Source organism: Pseudophryne corroboree, chromosome 12, assembly GCF_028390025.1.
Source record: "Pseudophryne corroboree isolate aPseCor3 chromosome 12, aPseCor3.hap2, whole genome shotgun sequence".
NCBI lineage: Eukaryota > Metazoa > Chordata > Amphibia > Anura > Myobatrachidae > Pseudophryne > Pseudophryne corroboree.
The window spans coordinates 171,922,808-171,944,612 of NC_086455.1; the positions used below are offsets into that span (position 1 = coordinate 171,922,808).

Consider the following 21,805-nt stretch of genomic DNA (forward strand, 5'->3'; position numbering starts at 1 on the left):
CTGACTGACCTCCCTATATAATCACACCGCTGACTGAGAATACAATGACTGACTGACCTCCCTATATAATCACATCACTGACTGAGAATACAATGACTGACCTCCCTATATAATCACACCGCTGACTGAGAATACAATGCTCTGACTGACCTCCCTATATAATCACACCGCTGACTGAGAATACAGTGACTGACTGACCTCCCTATATAATCACAACGCTGACTGAGAATACAATGACTGACCGCCCTATATAATCACACCGCTGACTGAGAATACAGCGACTGACTGACCTCCCTGTATAATCACACAGCTGACTGAGAATACAATGACTGACCTCCCTATATAATCACACCGCTGACTGAGAATACAGTGACTGACTGACTGACCTCCCTATGTAATCACACCGCTGAATGAGAATACAATGACTGACCGCCCTATATAATCACACCGCTGACTGAGAATACAATGACTGACCTCCCTATGTAATCACACCGCTGACTGAGAATACAATGACTGACTGACCTCCATATATAATCACACCGCTGACTGAGAATACAATGCTCTGACTGACCTCCCTGTATAATCACACTGCTGACTGAGAATACAATGACTGACTGACACCTCCCTATATAATCACACCGCTGACTGAGAATACAGTGACTGACTGACCTCCCTATGTAATCACACCGCTGACTGAATACAATGCTCTGACAGCTGTAGCCTCCAGCCTGTGGATTTTGGATAAAAAGGATGCATACAATATACTTCTATATTTAATATAAAACATAACAATTCAATGATTACAAAAATACCTGTACAAAAGGGATCATGGACTGCAACGCAAAGATTGGTACAGAATTAAATACACGTCTATAATTAAAGTTTGGATGAAAATCTGCTGAATGTTTTCCGTCCTGCACAGTAAGTGGACACAAGGAATTGTGTGTGGGATGAAGGGTAATGGTGGCAGCTGTTCCTGTGATACTGCACAGTTATTGCATAAGAAATCAGTCTAATAGGTCAAAGTTGCCGTCCTCTTCCTTTTCTTTCTATGGAAGGTAAGTTATACGGCTTCAGCGTTGATTTCCCAGGCTGGTAGTGTTCATACTGTTAACAGAGGACAGAGAAAGTTACAGCTGCGGTCCCCATTACAACCTGTTACAGCTACAATCCCCATTACAACCCGTTACAACTGCGGTCCCCATTACAACCCGTTACAGCTGCGGTCCCCATTACAACCCGTTACAGCTGCGGTCCCCATTACAACCCGTTACAGCTACAGTCCCCATTACAACCCGTTACAGCTGCGGTCCCCATTACAACCCGTTACAGCTACGGTCCCCATTACAGCTATGGTCCCCATTACAACCCAGTGCAATCCCACAGCCACCACCCGTTGGTGAGTGAAGTAGAGTGTGGTTGTGTTACCTTGGTGTCTGTGTATTTCATAATTGGGATTACGGGAAGTTTTCCATGGTTTCCAAGCGTAGGGAAAACGGACTGAAACGTTAGTGTGGGATAAGGCACAGCCTTCTTTATCAGTGGTACACTTAGTTTTGGCAGCTCCACCGGGAATGTGGGTCCTTGGAGGGGGAAGGGACGGTCTGCTCTTGAATTGGCCTGTTTTATTTTTTTTATTAAAAAAATAAAATAAAAAATGTTATACTTTTTTTTTCTCCCTTTTTCAGGTACTGGAACAAGTCAAATCATTTTCATTGGGTTATCATAAACTGGACGTGTAAGGGGAAACCTTCCTCACAGCCTTTTCTGTGATTAAACTGCAGAATTGCCTAAAGGGGACGATTAACACACAGCCCCCCCCCCCCCCCCCCCCCCCCCCCCCCCCATCACGTACTTATGTTGTGTAAGTGTTGTCAGACAGCCATCGGGGTTAGACAGGATCATTATTACTCTCTGCTCCCACCGATACAAGCGTCGCACTTCTGTCCGCACCAGTAGCAGATAGGATATTGCTACCCCAATGGCACTGTGAGGGGTATCCGGACTCTGGGTCGACACCTCTTAGGTTGACGCCCATTGGTCAACAGTGAATAGGTCGACACTATAAATAGGTCGACGTGATTTTTTCACTTTTTTCTGAACTTTTTCATACTTTACAATCCACGCGGACTACGATTGGGAACGGTAACCTGGAAGCCTGGCGAGCCATGCGAGTGGACACGGTGCACTAATTGGGGTTCCCGGTCACTTTACAAAGAAAACTACACCAAAAAAACCTGAAAAAATAAGATTTTACTTACCGGTAAATCTATTTCTCGTAGTCCGTAGAGGATGCTGGGGACTCCGTAAGGACCATGGGGAATAGACGGGCTCCGCAGGAGATAGGGCACTTTAAGAAAGACTTTAGGATTCTGGGTGTGCACTGGCTCCTCCCTCTATGCCCCTCCTCCAGACCTCAGTTAGGGAAACTGTGCCCAGAGGAGATGGACAGTACGAGGAAAGGATTTTAGTTAACCTAAGGGCAAGATTCATACCAGCCCACCAATCACACCGCATAACCTGTGATAAACTATCCAGTTAACAGTATGAACAACAACATAGACTCGGTTCAATCCGATGAAGCTATAACATAACCCTTATGTAAGCAATAACTATATACAAGTCTTGCAGAAGAAGTCCGCACTTGGGACGGGCGCCCAGCATCCTCTACGGACTACGAGAAATAGATTTACCGGTAAGTAAAATCTTATTTTCTCTAACGTCCTAGAGGATGCTGGGGACTCCGTAAGGACCATGGGGATTATACCAAAGCTCCCAAACGGGCGGGAGAGTGCGGATGACTCTGCAGCACCGATTGAGCAAACAGGAGGTCCTCCTCAGCCAGGGTATCAAACTTGTAGAACTTTGCAAAGGTGTTTGACCCCGACCAAGTAGCTGCTCGGCACAACTGTAATGCCGAGACCCCTCGAGCAGCCGCCCAAGAAGAGCCCACCTTCCTAGTGGAATGGGCCTTAACCGATTTAGGCAATGGCAATCCTGCCGTAGAATGCGCCTGCTGAATCGTATTACAGATCCAGCGAGCAATAGTCTGCTTTGAAGCATGAGCGCCAAACTTGTTGGCCGCATACAGAACAAACAGAGCCTCAGTCTTCCTGATCCTAGCTGTTCTGGACACATAAATCTTCAAAGCCCTGACCACATCCAGGGACTCGGAATCCCCCAAGTCCCGCGTAGCCACAGGCACGACAATAGGTTGGTTCATATGAAAAGATGAGACCACCTTTGGCAGAAATTGAGGACGAGTCCTCAATTCTGCCCTATCCACATGAAAAACCAGGTAGGGGCTTTTATATGACAAAGCCGCCAATTCCGAAACACGCCTTGCAGAAGCCAAGGCCAATAACATAACCACTTTCCAAGTGAGATATTTCAATTCCACCGTCTTGAGTGGTTCAAACCAAGGTGACTTGAGGAAACTTAATACCACGTTAAGATCCCAAGGCGCCACCGGAGGTACAAAGGGAGGCTGAATATGAAGTACCCCCTTCACAAATGTCTGTACTTCAGGAAGAGAAGCCAATTCTTTTTGGAAGAAAATGGATAAGGCCGAAATTTGGACCTTTATGGACCCTAATTTTAGGCCCAAATTCACTCCCGTTTGTAGGAAGTGAAGCAGACGGCCCAAATGGAACTCCTCCGTAGGAGCAGTTCTGGCCTCACACCAAGACACATATTTTCGCCATATACGGTGATAATGTTTCGATGTCACGTCCTTCCTAGCCTTGATCAGGGTAGGAATGACCTCCGGAGGAATACCTTTTTCCGCTAGGATCCGACGTTCAACCGCCATGCCGTCAAACGCAGCCGCGGTAAGTCTTGGAACAGACAGGGCCCCTGCTGCAGCAGATCCTGCCTTAGGGGAATAGGCCACGGATCTTCTGTGAGCAACTCTTGCAGATCCGGATACCAAGTCCTTCGTGGCCAATCCGGAACAATGAGGATCGTTCTGACTCCTCTTAGCCTTATTATTCTCAACACCTTGGGTATGAGAGGTAGAGGAGGGAACACATAGACTGATCTGAACACCCAAGGTGTCACTAGAGCGTCTACCGCTACCGCCTGAGGGTCCCTGGACCTGGCGCAATACCGCTTTAGCTTTTTGTTGAGACGGGACGCCATCATGTCTATCTGAGGCAGTCCCCACCGACCCACGATCTGTGCGAAGACTTCTGGATGAAGTCCCCACTCTCCCGGATGCAGGTCGTGTCTGCTGAGGAAGTCCGCTTCCCAGTTGTCCACCCCCGGGATGAATACTGCTGATAGGGCGCTTACATGGCCTTCCGCCCAGCGAAGAATCCTGGTCGCTTCTGCCATGGCCACTCTGCTCCTTGTGCCGCCTTGGCGGTTTACATGAGCCACTGCTGTGACATTGTCTGACTGAATCAGAACCGGTTTGTCTCGAAGCAATGCCTCCGCTTGGCGTAGGGCGTTGTATATGGCCCTCAACTCCAGGACGTTGATGTGGAGACCAGTCTCTAGATTTGACCAGAGACCTTGGAAATTTCTTCCCAGTGTGACCGCTCCCCAACCTCGGAGGCTTGCGTCCGTGGTCACCAGGATCCAGTCCTGATTTCCGAACCTGCGGCCTTCTAGGAGGTGAGCACTGTGCAGCCACCACAGGAGAGATACCCTGGCTCTGGGAGACAGGGTGATCCTTTGATGCATTTGTAAATGGGACCCTGACCATTTGTCCAGTAGATCCCATTGAAAGGTCCTCGCATGGAACCTGCCGAAGGGGATGGCCTCATACGATGCCACCATCTTCCCCAGGACACGCGTGCAGTGATGCACTGAAACCGTTTTTAGCTTTAATAGGTTCATGACCAGGGCTATGAGCTCCTGAGCCTTTTCCATCGGAAGAAAAACCTTTTTCTGGTCTGTGTCTAGAATCAGACCCAGAAAGGTCAGACGCGTTGTAGGGACTAGCTGGGACTTCGGTAAATTGAGAACCCAGCCGTGCCCCTGCAACATCCTCACCGACAGCGACACGCTGTCCAGCAACTTCTCCCGAGATCTCGCCTTTATGAGGAGATCGTCCAAGTATGGGATAATTGTGACACCCTGCTTGCGCAGGAGCACCATCATTTCCGCCATTACCTTGGTGAAAATTCTCGGGGCTGTGGAAAGCCCAAACGGCAACGTCTGAAATTGGTAGTGACAGTCCTGTACCGCAAATCTCAGGAACGCCTGTGAGGAAGGAAAATCGGAACATGAAGGTATGCATCCTTTATGTCCAGGGACACCATCCAATCCCCCCCTCCAGGCTGGCGATGACCGCTCTGAGCGATTCCATTTTGAACATGAACTTTTTCAAGTACAAGTTCAGGGATTTTAGATTCAAAATGGGCCTGACCGAACCGTCCGGTTTCGGGACCACAAACAGGGTTCAGTAATACCCTTTTCCTTGCTGGAGAAGAGGAACTTTGACTATCACCTGTTGAAGATAGAATTTTTGAATTGCAGTCAACACTAACTCCCTCTCTGACGGGGAAGCTGGCAGAGCCGATTTGAAAAACCGGCGAGGAGGCACGTCTTCGAATTCCAGCCTGTATCCCTGAGAAACAATCTCTATAGCCCAGGGATCCACCTGTGAGGGAACCCAGACCTGGCTGAAAAATCGAAGACGCGCCCCCACTTGAGCTGACTCCCCCCGGGAAGCCCCAGCGTCATGCGGTGGACTTTGCAGATGTAGGGGAGGACTTCTGCTCCTGGGAACTAGCTGCATGCAGCTTTTTTCCCTTGCCTTTTCCTCTGGCAAGGAAGGACGATCCCCGTACCTTCTTGCTTTTATTGGAACGAAAGGACTGCATTTGATAATGAGGTGCCTTCTTAGTATGCTGCGGGGGGACATAAGGTAAGAAATTCGATTTACCGGCCGTAGCAGTAGAGACAAGGTCTGAGAGGCCGTCTCCAAACAACTCCTGCCCCTTGTAAGGCAACGACTCCATATGCCGCTTTGAGTCGGCATCCCCCGTCCACTGTCAGGTCCACAGGAGTCGCCTAGCAGAAATAGACATAGCGTTTATTCTGGAGCTTAGTAAACAAATGTCTCTTTGAGCATCCCTCATATATAAAGCAGCATCTTTGATATGCTCTAGGGTCATTTGAATGGAATCCTTATCTAGGGTTTCAAGTTCCGTAGATAAGGAATCTGCCCATGCTGCAACAGCACTACAAACCCAGGCCGATGCCATAGCCGGTCTAACGATAGTACCGGAATGTGTGTAAATGGTCTTCATGGTAACCTCCTGCTTACGATCAGCAGGATCCTTGAGGGAAGCTGTATCCTGAGAAGGCAGTGCCACCTTCTTGGATAAGCGTGTCAGCGCCTTGTCTACCTTCGGCGAAAATTCCCATCGTATCCTGTCCTTTTGTGGAAAGGGATACGCCATAAGAATCCTTTTGGGAACTTGTAGTCTCCTCTCTGGAGATTCCCAAGCCTTTTCGCACAAGTCGCTTAGTTCAAATGAGGACGGAAAAGTGACCTCAGGCTTTTTCCCTTTATACATGTGTACCCTCGTGTCAGGGACAGGGGGTTCCTCAGTGATATGCAAAACCTCTTTAATGGCCATAATCATGTAACGAATACCTTTCGCCACCTTTGGCTGTAATTTTGCATCCTCATAGTCGACACTAGAGTCAGTCTCTGTGTCGGTATCTGTGTCAGTGATCTGGGATATGGTGCGTTTTTGAGACCCCGAAGGTCCTGGTGCCACAGGGACAGGCATGGTCTGACTACCTGACTGATCCCTAGCTTCAGCCTTGTCTAATCGTTTATGCAGTAAACTAAATTTACATTTGCATTCAAGACATTCCACATATCCACCCAGTCCGGTGTTGGCGTTGCCGACCTGACCATCATGCACTCCCCCTCCTCCTTAGGTGAGCCTTCCTCGTCAAACATGTCGACACACACGTACCGACACACTTCACACACACAGGGAATCTCTTTTCTGAAGACAGGTTCCCCTTGAGGCCCTTTGGAGAGACAGAGAGAGAGTATGCCAGCACACACCCCAGCGCTATATGTCCCTGGAGAAAAACACAGAATGTTTACCCAGTAGCGCTGCTGTAATGTATAAACGCCAATAATGTGTCCCCCCCTCTACTTTAAAACCCTCTTTCACCGTGTGTCAAGCAGGGGAGAGTCCGGGGAGCTTCCTCTCAGCGGTGCTGTGTAGAGAAAATGGCGCTGGTGAGTGCTGAGGGAGAAGCCCCGCCCCCTCGGCGGCGGGCTTCTATCCCGCTCAAACTTATTAAAAAATGGCGGGGGCTCTTTTATATACATGTACAGTGCCCACCTGTACATGTATATACACTTTTGCCATAGGAGAGGTGTTTTATTGCTGCCCAGGGCGCCTCCCCTGCGCCCTTACAGTGACCGGAGTGTGTGAGGTGTAGCGGAGCAATGACACACAGCTGCAGTGCTGTGCGTTACCTCTGTGAAGCACAGAAGGATTCTGCCGCCTGAGACGTCTTCTGTCTTCGATTCTTCTGGCTCTGTGAGGAGAACGGCGGCACGGCTCTGGGGTGAACGCCCAGGACGAACCTGTGTTCATTCCCTCTGGAGCTAATGGTGTCCAGTAGCCGAGGAAGCAGAGCCTAACATTTAAGTAGGTCTGCTCCTCTCTCCTCAGTCCCTCGATGCAGGGAGCCTGTTGCCAGCAGTGCTCCCTGAAAAAGAGAAAGAATCCTAACAAAAATGCTTTCTAAGCAGGAAACTCAGGAGAGCTCCCTGCAGTGCACCCATTCTCCTCTGGGCACAGTCTAAAAAAACTGAGGTCTGGAGGAGGGGCATAGAGGGAGGAGCCAGTGCACACCCAGAATCCTAAAGTCTTTCTTAAAGTGCCCTATCTCCTGCGGAGCCAGTCTATTTCCCGTGGTCCTTACGGAGTCCCCAGCATCCTCTAGGACGTTAGAGAAACTCATGTCGACCTAATGGCCGTGACGACCTATTTCTAGTGTCGACCTAATGGGTGTCAACCCTGAGTCCCATACCTCGGCGGGGACACGCACTTGTAGTGAATGTGACCACATCATGCAGTTGCCCTGACCATGCAGTCACTGGGACCAAAACGTTCCGTCCATATACCTATTTATATACTTGTAAGGAACACGAACGCAGGTTTCTTCATGCCAGTGAATGACGGACCTTAGGAGGATGCCGGAGCCTCAAACTGGCTGTTTCGTTGCTGAAAGTCTTTCCCTTATGGGTTTCATGCAAATATTTATTTATGAATTGTCTGGAAAAATATTACATAGAAGCCAAATGAGTTCGCTTGTTACCCCCGTCTCCGCGGGCTTAGGGCCCTTCCACGCACTGAGCGTGATGATAAGACTAGGAGGTAGTAAGCGCTATGTGGAGTTCCTGCCTTGTACAAAGGTTACATCGGCCTCTTCAGCCACCTGCAGGTGAAGGTTTACCTGCCTTCGCTCCTGTCCTGTGATCCGCAGCAAGTAGTTCATGGAAGCCGCAGTGTTTATCTTGTCTGCTATCCCCATCTTCCGCGGCAGACTGTGCGTCTCTATTATCCTGAAATATCAGATTAGAAACAGTCGCGGCACGCAAAAAACAGAACAGCCTCTTACCCTGTGTCCACGTACCTGGGTTCTGCAAAGTACGGATGCTGAAGTACCTCCACGGCACTAAATCTCTCATCGGGGTCATATTCCAACATGGCGGACATGAGAGATGCACGTTCTGGGGTGATACCAGGTAGCAGCCGATTTATACCGATACCTTTCTTGGATGGGAAATCAAAACTCATTGCCCTTGACCTGTATTAAAAATGAATAAACTCTGGAACTGTTTTGCTGCCTGTATATAGTCACATAGCCGGTATCTAAGTGTGAGCGGTGTGAGGAGGATCGGCGTAGGAGGCTGAGCTGTGTGAGGAGGATCGGTGTAGGGGGTTGAGCTGTGTGAGGAGGATCGGTGCAGGAGGCTGAGCTGTGTGAGGAGGATCGGTGTAGGGGGTTGAGCTGTGTGAGGAGGATCGGTGTAGGGGGTTGAGCTGTGTGAGGAGGATCGGCGTAGGAGGCTGAGCTGTGTGAGGAGGATCGGTGTAGGAGGCTGAGCTGTGTGAGGAGGATCGGTGTAGGGGGTTGAGCTTTGTGAGGAGGATCGGTGTAGGAGGCTGAGCTGTGTGAGGAGGATCGGTGTAGGAGGCTGAGCTGTGTGAGGAGGATCAGTGCAGGAGGCTGAGCTGTGTGAGGAGGATCGGTGTAGGAGGCTGAGCTGTGTGAGGAGGATCGGTGTAGGAGGCTGAGCTGTGTGACGAGGATCGGTGTAGGGGGTTGAGCTGTGTGAGGAGGATCGTTGTAAGGGGCTGAGCTGTGTGAGGAGGATCGGTGTAGGAGACTGAGCTGTGTGAGGAGGATCGGTGTAGGAGGCTGAGCTGTGTGAGGAAGATTGGTGTAGGAGGCTGAGCTGTGTGAGGAGGATCAGTGCAGGAGGCTGAGCTGTGTGAGGAGGATCGGTGCAGGGGGCTGAGCTGTGTGAGGCTGATCGGTGTGAGGAGGATCGGCGTAGGAGGCTGAGCTGTGTGAGGAGGATTGTGTAGGAGGCTGAGTTGTGTGAGGAGGATCGGTGTAGGAGGCTGAGCTGTGTGAGGAGGATCGGTGTAGGAGGCTGAGCTGTGTGAGGAGGATCGGTGCAGGGGGCTGAGCTGTGATCGGTGTGAGGAGGATCGGCGTAGGAGGCTGAGCTGTGTGAGGAGGATTGTGTAGGAGGCTGAGTTGTGTGAGGAGGATCGGTGTAGGAGGCTGAGCTGTGTGAGGAGGATCGGTGCAGGGGGCTGAGCTGTGTGAGCTGATCGGTGTGAGGAGGATCAGCGTAGGAGGCTGAACTGTGTGAGGAGGATCGGTGCAGGGGGCTGAGCTGTGTGAGGCTGATCGGTGTGAGGAGGATCGGCGTAGGAGGCTGAGCTGTGTGAGGAGGATTGTGTAGGAGGCTGAGTTGTGTGAGGAGGATCGGTGTAGGAGGCTGAGCTGTGTGAGGAGGATCGGTGCAGGGGGCTGAGCTGTGTGAGCTGATCGGTGTGAGGAGGATCGGCGTAGGAGGCTGAGCTGTGTGAGGAGTATCGGTGCAGGGGGCTGAGCTGTGTGAGGCTGATCGGTGTGAGGAGGACCGGCGTAGGAGGCTGAGCTGTGTGAGGAGGATTGTGTAGGAGGCTGAGTTGTGTGAGGAGGATCGGTGTAGGAGGCTGAGCTGTGTGAGGAGGATTGGTGTAGGAGGCTGAGCTGTGTGAGGAGGATCGGTGTAGGAGGCTGAGCTGTGTGACGAGGATCGGTGTAGGGGGTTGAGCTGTGTGAGGAGGATCGTTGTAAGGGGCTGAGCTGTGTGAGGAGGATCGGTGTAGGAGGCTGAGCTGTGTGAGGAGGAACGGTGTAGGAGGCTGAGCTGTGTGAGGAGGATCGGTGTAGGAGGCTGAGCTGTGTGAGGAGGATCGGTGCAGGGGGCTGAGCTGTGTGAGGCTGATCGGTGTGAGGAGGATCGGCGTAGGAGGCTGAGCTGTGTGAGGAGGATTGTGTAGGAGGCTGAGTTGTGTGAGGAGGATCGGTGTAGGAGGCTGAGCTGTGTGAGGAGGATCGGTGTAGGAGGCTGAGCTGTGTGAGGAGGATCGGTGCAGGAGGCTGAGCTGTGTGAGGAGGATCGGTGTAGGGGGTTGAGCTGTGTGAGGAGGATCGGTGTAGGAGGCTGAGCTGTGTGACGAGGATCGGTGTAGGGGGTTGAGCTGTGTGAGGAGGATCGTTGTAAGGGGCTGAGCTGTGTGAGGAGGATCGGTGTAGGAGGCTGAGCTGTGTGAGGAGGATCGGTGTAGGAGGCTGAGCTGTGTGAGGAGGATCAGTGTAGGAGACTGAGCTGTGTGAGGAGGATCGGTGTAGGAGGCTGAGCTGTGTGAGGAGGATCGGTGTAGGAGGCTGAGCTGTGTGGGGAAGATCGGTGCAAGGGGCTGAGCTGCGTGAGAACGATTGTTGCAGGAGGCTGAGCTGCGCGAGGACGATCGGTGCAGGAGGTTGAGCTGCGTGGGGACGATCGGTGCAGGAGGCTGAGCTGCGCGGGGACGATCGGTGCAGGAGGCTGAGCTGCGCGGGGACGATCGGTGCAGGAGGCTGAGCTGCGCGGGGACGATCGGTGCAGGAGGCTGAGCTGCGCGGGGACGATTGGTGCAGGAGGGTCAGCTGTTTGAAAACGATTGGTGCAGGAGGCTGAGCTGTGTGAGGACGATCGGTGCAGGAGGTTAAGCTATGGGAAGGGCTGATACCGGCATTAGCACACAGTCACAGACGCACAGCTGTACACCGGGGGAAGGGCTGATACCGGCATTAGCACACAGTCACAGACGCACGGCTGTACACCGGGGAAGGGCTGATACCGGCATTAGCACACAGTCACAGACGCACGGCTGTACACCGGGGGAAGGGCTGATACCGGTATTAGCACACAGTCACAGACGCGCGGCTGTACACCGGGGGAAGGGCTCATACCGGCATTATCACACAGTCAGACGCACGGCTGTACACCGGGGGAAGGGCTGATACCGGCATTAGCACACAGTCACAGACGCACGGCTGTACACCGGGGGAAGGGCTGATACCGGCATTATCACACAGTCACAGACGCACGGCTGTACACCGGGGGAAGGGCTGATACCGGCATTATCACACAGTCACAGACGCACGGCTGTACCCCGGGGGAAGGGCTGATACCGGCATTAGCACAGTTACAGACGCACGGCTGTACACCGGGGGAAGGACTGATACCGGCATTATCACACAGTCACAGACGCACGGCTGTACACCGGGGGAAGGGCTGATACCGGCACTAGCACACAGACGCACGGCTGTACACCGGGGGAAGGGCTGATACCGGCATTATCACACAGTCACAGACGCACGGCTGTACACTGGGGGAAGGGCTGATACCGGCATTAGCACACAGTCACAGACGCACGGCTGTACACCGGGGGAAGGGCTGATACCGGCATTAGCACACAGTCACAGACGCACGGCTGTACACCGGGGGAAGGGCTGATACCGGCATTATCACACAGTCACAGACGCACGGCTGTACACCGGGGGAAGGGCTGATACCGGCATTAGAACACAGTCACAGAAGCGCGGCTGTACACCGGGGGAAGGACTGATACCGGCATTAGCACACAGTCACAGACACACGGCTGTACACCGGGGGAAGGGCTGATACCGGCATTAGCACACAGTCACAGACGCACGGCTGTACACCGGGGGAAGGGCTGATACCGGCATTAGCACACAGTCACAGACGCACGGCTGTACACCGGGGGAAGGGCTGATACCGGCATTATCACACGGTCACAGACGCACGGCTGTACACCGGGGGAAGGGCTGATACCGGCATTATCACACAGTCACAGACGCACGGCTGTACACCGGGGGAAGGGCTGATACCGGCATTATCACACAGTCACAGACGCACGGCTGTACCCCGGGGGAAGGGCTGATACCGGCATTGGCACAGTTACAGACGCACGGCTGTACACCGGGGGAAGGACTGATACCGGCATTAGCACACAGTCACAGACACACGGCTGTACACCGGGGGAAGGGCTGATACTGGCATTAGCACGCAGTCACAGACGCACGGCTGTACACCAGGGAAGGGCTGATACCGGACATAGCACACAGTCACAGATGCACGGCTGTACACCGGGGGAAGGGCTGATACTGGCATTAGCACACAGTCACAGACGCACGGCTGTACACCGGGGGAAGGGCTGATATCGGCATTAGCACACAGACGCACGGCTGTACACCGGGGAAAGGGCTGATACCGGCATTATCACACAGTCACAGACGCACAGCTGTACACTGGGGGAAGGGCTGATACCGGCATTAGCACACAGTCACAGACGCACGGCTGTACACCGGGGGAAGGGCTGATACCGGCATTAGCACAGTCACAGACGCACGGCTGTACACCGGGGGAAGGGCTGATACCGGCATTAGCACACAGTCACAGACGCACGGCTGTACACCGGGGGAAGGACTGATACCGGCATTAGCACACAGTCACAGACGCACGGCTTTACACCGGGGGAAGGGCTGATACCGGCATTAGCACACAGTCACAGATGCGCGGCTGTACACCGGGGGAAGGGCTGATACCGGCATTAACACACAGTCACAGACACACGGCTTTACACCGGGGGAAGGGCTGATACCGGCATTATCACACAGTCACAGACACACGGCTTTACACCGGGGGAAGGGCTGATACCGGCATTAGCACACAGTCACAGATGCGCGGCTGTACACCGGGGGAAGGGCTGATACCGGCATTAACACACAGTCACAGACGCACGGCTGTACACCGGGGGAAGGGCTGATACCGGCATTAGCACACAGTCACAGACGCACGGCTGTACACCAGGGGAAGGGCTGATACCGGCATTAGCACACAGTCACACGGCTGTACACCGGGGGAAGGGCTGATACCGGCATTAACACACAGTCACAGACACACGGCTGTACACCAGGGGAAGGGCTGATACCGGTGTTAGCACACAGTCACAGATGCGCGGCTGTACACCGGGGGAAGGGCTGATACCGGCATTAACACACAGTCACAGACACACGGCTTTACACCGGGGGAAGGGCTGATACCGGCATTAGCACACAGTCACAGATGCGCGGCTGTACACCGGGGGAAGGGCTGATACCGGCATTAACACACAGTCACAGACGCACGGCTGTACACCGGGGGAAGGGCTGATACCGGCATTAGCACACAGTCACAGACGCACGGCTGTACACCAGGGGAAGGGCTGATACCGGCATTAGCACACAGTCACAGACACACGGCTGTACACCGGGGGAAGGGCTGATACCGGCATTAACACACAGTCACAGACACACGGCTGTACACCAGGGGAAGGGCTGATACCGGTGTTAGCACACAGTCACAGACGCGCGGCTGTACACCGGGGGAAGGGCTGATACCGGCATTATCACACAGTCACAGACACACGGCTGTACACCGGGGGAAGGGCTGATACCGGCATTAGCACACAGTCACAGACGCACGGCTGTACACCGGGGGAAGGGCTGATACCGGCATTATCACACAGTCACAGACACACGGCTGTACACCGGGGGAAGGGCTGATACCGGCATTAGCACACAGTCACAGACACACGGCTGTACACCGGGGGAAGGGCTGATACCGGCATTATCACACAGTCACAGACGCATGGCTGTACACCGGGGGAAGGGCTGATACCGGCATTAGCACACAGTCACAGAGGCACGGCTGTACACCGGGGGAAGGGCTGATACCGGCATTAGCACACAGTCACAGAGGCACGGCTGTACACCGGGGGAAGGGCTGATACCGGCATTATCACACAGTCACAGACGCACGGCTGTACACCGGGGGAAGGGCTGATATTAGTAGTAACATAAAGTTACAGATACAGCGGCATATGACTCGGCATCAGACCATTAAGTGGATATTGCAGTTACATGTGAGAGAAGCTGACAGTGGGGGTCATTCCGAGTTGTTCGCTCGTTGCCGATTTTCGCTATACTGCGATTAGTCGCTAACTGCGCATGCGCATGGTACGCAGAGCGCATGCGGTTAGTTATTTTACACAAAACTTAGCTGTTTTGCTGTACCATCTGCTGCGCTTTTCAGTCGCACTGGCGTTCGATAAATGATTGACAGGAAAGGGGCGTTTCTGGGCGGCAACTCAGCGTTTTCCCGGCGTTTGCTAAAAAACGCAGGCATGTCAGGGAAAAACGCAGGAGTGTCTGCAGAAACGGGGGAGTGGCTGTCCGAACGCAGGGCGTGTTTGTGACGTCAAACCAGGAACGAAACGGGCTGAGCTGATCGCAGTGTAGGAGTAAGACTCGAGCTACTTAGAAACTGCTAAGAATTTATTCGCAATTCTGTTAATCTTTCGTTCGCAATTCTGCTAAGCTAAGATTCACTCCCAGAGGGCGGCGGCCTAGCGTGTGCAATGCTGCTAAAAGCAGCTAGCGAGCGAACAACTCGGAATGACCACCAGTGTCTGGAGTTATAAAATGTGAGAATACACGGGCTGTGCAGGTCGCTTGGCTTCGCGGCCACTTACCACAGTACACAGGGGGTCATTCTGAGTTGATCGCTCGCTCCCGATTTTCGCAGCGATCAGGTAAAAAAACGGCATTACTGCTCACGCGCGTCATACAGGTACAAACAGCATTGTTGTTGTGCAATGCTTCTAGCGACGATTCCATTCGCACAGCCGATCGCAAGGAGATTGACAGGAAGAGGGCGTTTATGGGTGTCAACTGACCGTTTTCTGGGAGTGGTAGGAAAAACGCAGGCGTGACCAGGCGTTTGCAGGGCGGGTATCTGACGTCAATTCAGGGACCTCGTCGCTAGGATCATCACACAGGATAAGTAACTTCAGGGCTGGTCTTGTTTTTTTACAAAATGTTTTTGTATCGCTCGGCTGCACAAGCAATCACATACTTGCAAAGCGAAAATACACTCTCCCGTGGGCGGCGACTATGCGTTTGCACGGCTGCAAAAAGTAGCTAGCGAGCGATCAACTCAGAATGAGAGCTACAGATTCTAGCACTTACTGTTTAAACTTCCTCAGTACTGCTGAATTTGGCGTGCCGAGAACATCGTGGATTTTGGATATTTGGTCTAGTTCGTTTAAACCAGGAAAGAGCGGACGGAGACTGAAATGACAAAAACAAAAGTTACATAGAAGAATGAGCATCTGCCATCCATGGTGTTATTGTAAGAGGGAGCGTAGTCCTGCCTGGCCCTCACACTGCTCTACAGGGAGACCATTGCCTGGCCCTCACACTGCTCTACAGGGAAACCATTACCTGGCCCTCACATTGCTCTACAGGGAAACCATTGCCTGGCCCTCACACTGCTCTACAGGGAAACTATTGCCTGGCCCTCACACTGCTCTACAGGGAGACCATTACCTGGCCTCACACTGCTCTACAGGAAGACCATTGCCTGGCCCTCACACTGCTCTACAGGGAAACCATTACCTGGCCCTCACATTGCTCTACAGGGAAACCATTGCCTGGCCCTCACACTGCTCTACAGGGAAACCATTGCCTGGCCCTCACACTGCTCTACAGGGAGACCATTGCCTGGCCTCACACTGCTCCACAGGGAAACCATTACCTGACCCTCACAGTGCTCTACAGGGAGACCACTGCCTGGCCCTCCCATTGGTCCACAGGGAAACCATTACCTGACCCTCACACTGCTCTACAGGGAAATTATTACCTGGCCCTCACACTGCTCCACAGGGAAACCATTACCTGGTCCTCACACTGCTCTACAGGTAAACCATTACCTGGCCCTCACACTGCTCTACAGGGAGACCACTGCCTGGCCCTCACACTGCTCTACAGGGAGACCACTGCCTGGCCCTCACACTGCTCTACAGGGAGACCACTGCCTGGCCCTCACACTGCTCTACGGGGAGACCACTGCCTGACCCTCACACTGCTCTACAGGGAGACCATTGCCTGGCCATCACACTGCTCTACAGGGAGACTACTGTCTGGCCCTCACACTGCTCTACAGGGAAACCATTACCTGGCCCTTACACTGCTCTACAGGTAAACCATTACCTGGCCCTCACACTGCTCTACAGGGAGACCACTGCCTGGCCCTCACACTGTTCTACAGGGAGACCATTACCTGACCCTCACACTGCTCTACAGGGAAACCATTACCTGACCCTCACACTACTCTACAGGGAGACCACTGCCTGGCCCTAACACTGCTCTACGGGGAAACCATTGCCTGGCCCTCACACTGCTCTACAGGGAGACCATTACCTGGCCCTCACACTGCTCTACAGGGAGACCATTACCTGGCCCTCACACTGCTCTACAGGGAGACCACTGCCTGGCCCTCACATTGCTCTACAGGGAGACCACTGCCTGACCCTCACACTGCTCTACAGGGAGACCATTGCCTGGCCCTCACACTGCTCTACAGGGAGACTACTGTCTGGCCCTCACACTGCTCTACAGGGAAACCATTACCTGGCCCTTACACTGCTCTACAGGTAAACCATTACCTGGCCCTCACACTGCTCTACAGGGAGACCACTGCCTGGCCCTCACACTGTTCTACAGGGAGACCATTACCTGACCCTCACACTGCTCTACAGGGAAACCATTACCTGGCCCTCACACTGCTCTACAGGGAGACCACTGCCTGGCCCTAACACTGCTCTACGGGGAAACCATTGCCTGGCCCTCACACTGCTCTACAGGGAGACCATTACCTGGCCCTCACACTGCTCTACAGGGAGACCACTGCCTGGCCCTCACATTGCTCTACAGGGAGACCACTGCCTGGCCCTCACATTGCTCTACAGGGAGACCACTGCCTGGCCCTCACACTGCTCTACAGGGAGACCACTGCCTGGCCCTCACACTGCTCTACAGGGAAACCATTACCTGGCCCTCACACTGCTCCACAGGGAAACCATTACCTGGCCCTCACACTGCTCCACATGGAAACCATTACCTGGCCCTCACACTGCTCTACAGGGAGACCACTGCCTGGCCCTCACACTGCTCTACAGGGAAACCATTACCTGGCCCTCACACTGCTCCACATGGAAACCATTACCTGGCCCTCACACTGCTCTACAGGGAGACCACTGCCTGGCCCTCACACTGCTCTACTGGGAAACTATTGCCTGGCCCTCACACTGCTCTACAGGGAGACCATTACCTGGCCCCCACACTGCTCCACATGGAGACCACTGCCTGGCCCTCACATTGCTCTACAGGGAAACCATTACCTGGCTCTCACACTGCTCTACAGGGAGATCACTGCCTGGCCCTCACACTGTTCTACAGGGAAACCATTACCTGGCCCTCACACTGCTCCACAGGGAAATCATTACCTGGCCCTCACACTGCTCCACAGGGAAACCATTACCTGGCCCTCACACTGCTCCACATGGAAACCATTACCTGGCCCTCACACTGCTCTACAGGGAGACCACTGCCTGGCCCTCACACTGCTCTACAGGGAAACCATTGCCTGGCCCTCACATTGCTTTACAGGGAAACCATTACCTGGCCCTCACACTGCTCTACAGGGAGACCACTGCCTGGCCCTCACACTGCTCTACAGGGAAACCACTGCCTGGTCCTCACACTGCTCTACAGGGAGACCATCGCTGTTGACACGGTCACATGGGAATGCTGCACAACCATCTGTACAGAGGCCAGTGCAGATTAGAGTGCAGGGAGAAGAGAAGAGGATGTCACATACATTACTCCCACACAGGATAAACTCAGAGAAGCAAATAGCAGGACTGTGTCCTGGCAGCTCATCCAGACAACGTACACATGTGGCTGTATTGCGATGTACTATATAACCGCTGGCCATCCTGCAGCTCTCCTGTTCCATGGCGCACGGTAGGGGGACTGGGGAGCAACAGGGAAAAGGGGGGAATACTGATAATTCTCAAGGTAGCACTAGCCAGCAATCACATGAGGATGTCTGTAAAAGGGGGAGACGGTCTGCAGGAGTGACAAGGTGGCAGCACACGGTAACAGCTCCATTGCAAACAACTTTCAGTGAGCGGCTGTAATGGTCACCTGTAATATGATAAAATAAGTGGGACAGGGCAGTGGTAAGAATGATAGGAGATTGAGGGAGTGATAAGGAATGTGCATCCGAGTTATAAGTCTACAAAATTACATACATTTTTGGCACAATCAAAAGGAAAATAACAAACTCCAGAAGTTGGCGCTAATGGGCCAAGAAGACCAGCAGGATGTTCAAATAACAATCAGGGCGCAAGGGGAGGAACAAAGTGTGCAAGGGGAGGAACAAAGGGTGCAAGGGGAGGAACACACAAGGAGAACAAAGGGCACAAAGGGAAAAACAAATCACGCAACGGGAGGAACAAGGGGCGAAAGGAGAGGAACAAAGGGCGCAAGGGGAGGCACAAAGGGCGCAAGGGGAGGCACAAAGGGCGCAAGGGGAGGCACAAAGGGCAGAAGGGGAGGCACAAAGGGCAGAAGGGGAGGCACAAAGGGCGCAAGGGGAGGCACAAAGGGAGGAACAAAGGGCGCAAGTGTAAGAACACACAAGGAAAACAACAAAGTGCAAAAGGGGAAAAACAAAGGACACAAGCGAAAGAACAAAGGGTGCAAGGGGAGCAACAAATGGCGCAAGGGGAGCAACAAAGGGCGTAAGTGGAAGAACACAGGGCACAAGTGGAAGAACACACAAGGAGAACAACAAAGTGCACAAGCGGAAAAACAAAGTGCACAAGGGAAAGAACAAAGGACACAAATGGAAGAACAAAGGACACAAACGGAAGCACAAAGGGCACCAGGGGAAGAACAAAGGGCACAAGGGGAACAACAAAGCAAAATGCACAAGGGGGGAAAAAAAACACACACACAAGGGGAGGAACAAAGGGGGAAAAACAAAGGGCACAAGAGGGAAAAACAAAGGGCACAAGGGGAACAACAAAGCAAAATGCACAAGGGGGGGGAAAAACGCACAAGGGGAGGCACAAAGGGGGAAAAACAAAGGGCAGAAGAGGGAAAAACAAAGGGCACAAGGGGAAGAACAAAGGGCAGAAGGGGAAGAACTAAGGGCACAAGGGGAAGAACAAAAGACGCAAGGGGAACAACAAAGCAAAGTGCACAAGGGAAAGAACAAAGGACACAAATGGAAGAACAAAAGGGCACAAACGGAAGAACAAAGGGCACCAGGGGAAGAACAAAGGGCACAAGGGGAACAACAAAGCAAAGTGCACAAGGGGGGAAAAAAACGCACAAGGGGAGGAACAAAGGGGGAAAAACAAAGGGCACAAGAGGGAAAAACAAAGGGCACAAGAGGGAAAAACAAAGGGCACAAGGGGAAGAACAAAGGGCACAAGGGGGGGGAAGAACAAAGGACGCAAGGGGAAGAACAAAGGACACAAGGGGAAGAACAAAGGACACAAGGGGAGGAACAAAAGACACAAGGGGAGGAACAAAAGACACAAGGGGAAGAAACAAAGGGCACAAGGGGAAGAAACAAAGGGCACAAGGGGTACAAGAAAGGGCACAAGGGGTACAAGAAAAGGCACAAGGGGTAGAAGAAAGGGCACAAGGGGTACAAGAAAGGGCACAAGGGGTACAAGAAAAGGCACAAGGGGTAGAAGAAAGGGCACAATGGGGTAGAAGATAAAAAAAAAAAGAGCACAAGGGTTAGAAAAAAGGGCACAGGGTAAGAACAAAGGGCACAATGGAAAACCTTGTTGCCTCCTACCTGCAGATTTCAAAGAAGACACAGCCCGCACTCCAGATGTCCATCTTGCAGGTATAATAGCCATCAGTCAGGAGGCACTCAGGGGCACGGTACCAACGGGTTGAAATATATTCTGTGTATGGTTGCTTGGAGAAAACACTCCGGCACGATCCAAAGTCTGCCAGTTTTAGGACATCTTGCTGGAACAATAGAATATCTTAGATTAGTAATAGATACCCATTACTGCTTTTTCCTATGTGTTTTACCTCGAGGGGGTACCTGCTAGGCACAGCACACTAAATAAAGACTCTAAAGCAGTGACACATGGCAGAAGGATCTATAGGAACTCGGTTACGTTCCCATTATATTCCACATCTTACACAACACACACATGATACCGTTACTGGGGTCTGGTTACGTAAGCATATCATTGGCCACTGGTAGTAGAGGGAGATCGGCTCCTTGCAGCTTTGTTGGACGCACACAATTGCCAGATGAGGGTCACTGACAGGATTACCAGCACCGGAATGCCGTTATGGCTGCAATAATCAGCAATGTATGTGCATGTAATAATCGTTCTCACCTCACTTCTTCTCTAACAAACTACCCGGCACTACCTGGACTGTAAAAGGAAGAATGTCTATTTGCGTGTTTCTAGCCACAGTAAACAGATCAATGTCTCATTTCTATAGGGTCTTATAGAATTGTGCACAGTGGTAGGCATTGTTCAGGCATGCTTCCCCATGGAAACTACCTGCAAGATGCACCTTCCTTGGGCTCCAATTGGGGTGCAACGTTAAAAATGATAAATTGTACAATATGCTGTCATGGGTCAAGGTGGGCACTACTTAGGATTACTCTTCCGCATTTAAGAGAACAAATGCAAAATGTTAAAATAAATGCTTTGCTCTTATGAGGAACACTGAAATATGGCAGCGTGCAGTGACTAACTTCTGGATGAGGAACTCTGACATTCATGAAGCGTCAAGACCATACAGTGCCATTTCAATATATCTAAATATGCTAGGCTTTGATAAATATAAAGAAACAGGATGAGATAACCCTTTGCTCTGCAAGTGAATACCATAAGAATGGAGGTGTGGGTGGGATAACCCTTCACTCCGTAAATGAAGACCATAAGTAGAGAGGTGCAGGTGAGATAACCTTTCACTCCATAGGTGAGGACCACAAGAACAGAGGTGCGGGTGAAATAATCTTTCACCATGTACATGAAGACCATAAGAAGGTATGCGCGGGTGAGATAAACCTTCACTCCGTACATGAGGACAATAAGAACAGGAGTTGTGGTTCAGGAAACCCTTCAATTCGTAAGTGAGGACAGAGTTGCAGGCCAGAGAACCCTTCATTCTGTATGTAAGGACCATAAGAACAGAGTTGTGAGCCAGAGAACCCTTCATTTTATACTTGAGGACCATAAGAACAGAGTTGTGGGCCAGAAAACTCTTCACTCTGTACATGAGGACCATAAGAACAGAGGTA

The 21,805-nt window shown here is 52.2% G+C and overlaps 1 protein-coding gene across 4 annotated transcripts in view; it reads right to left on the minus strand.

The window, feature by feature from the left end:
* Positions 1-760: 760 nt before the first annotated feature.
* MOK (MOK protein kinase) overlaps positions 761-21,805 on the minus strand; it is a 54,907-nt gene continuing 33,862 nt past the window's right edge. For 3 of the 4 annotated variants that reach the window (XM_063948559.1, XM_063948558.1, XM_063948561.1), the window contains exons 7-12: positions 20,327-20,505; positions 15,634-15,735; positions 8,626-8,799; positions 8,446-8,554; positions 1,429-1,620; positions 761-1,107 (exon numbers count right to left, since the gene is read on the minus strand). In XM_063948559.1, coding sequence (XP_063804629.1) covers positions 1,021-1,107; positions 1,429-1,620; positions 8,446-8,554; positions 8,626-8,799; positions 15,634-15,735; positions 20,327-20,505 — 843 coding nt within the window. In that variant the 3' untranslated portion in view covers positions 761-1,020. Of the gene's footprint in view, positions 1,108-1,428; positions 1,621-8,445; positions 8,555-8,625; positions 8,800-15,633; positions 15,736-20,326; positions 20,506-21,805 lie in introns of those variants that run through there. The other variant, XM_063948560.1, reaches the window with a different exon arrangement.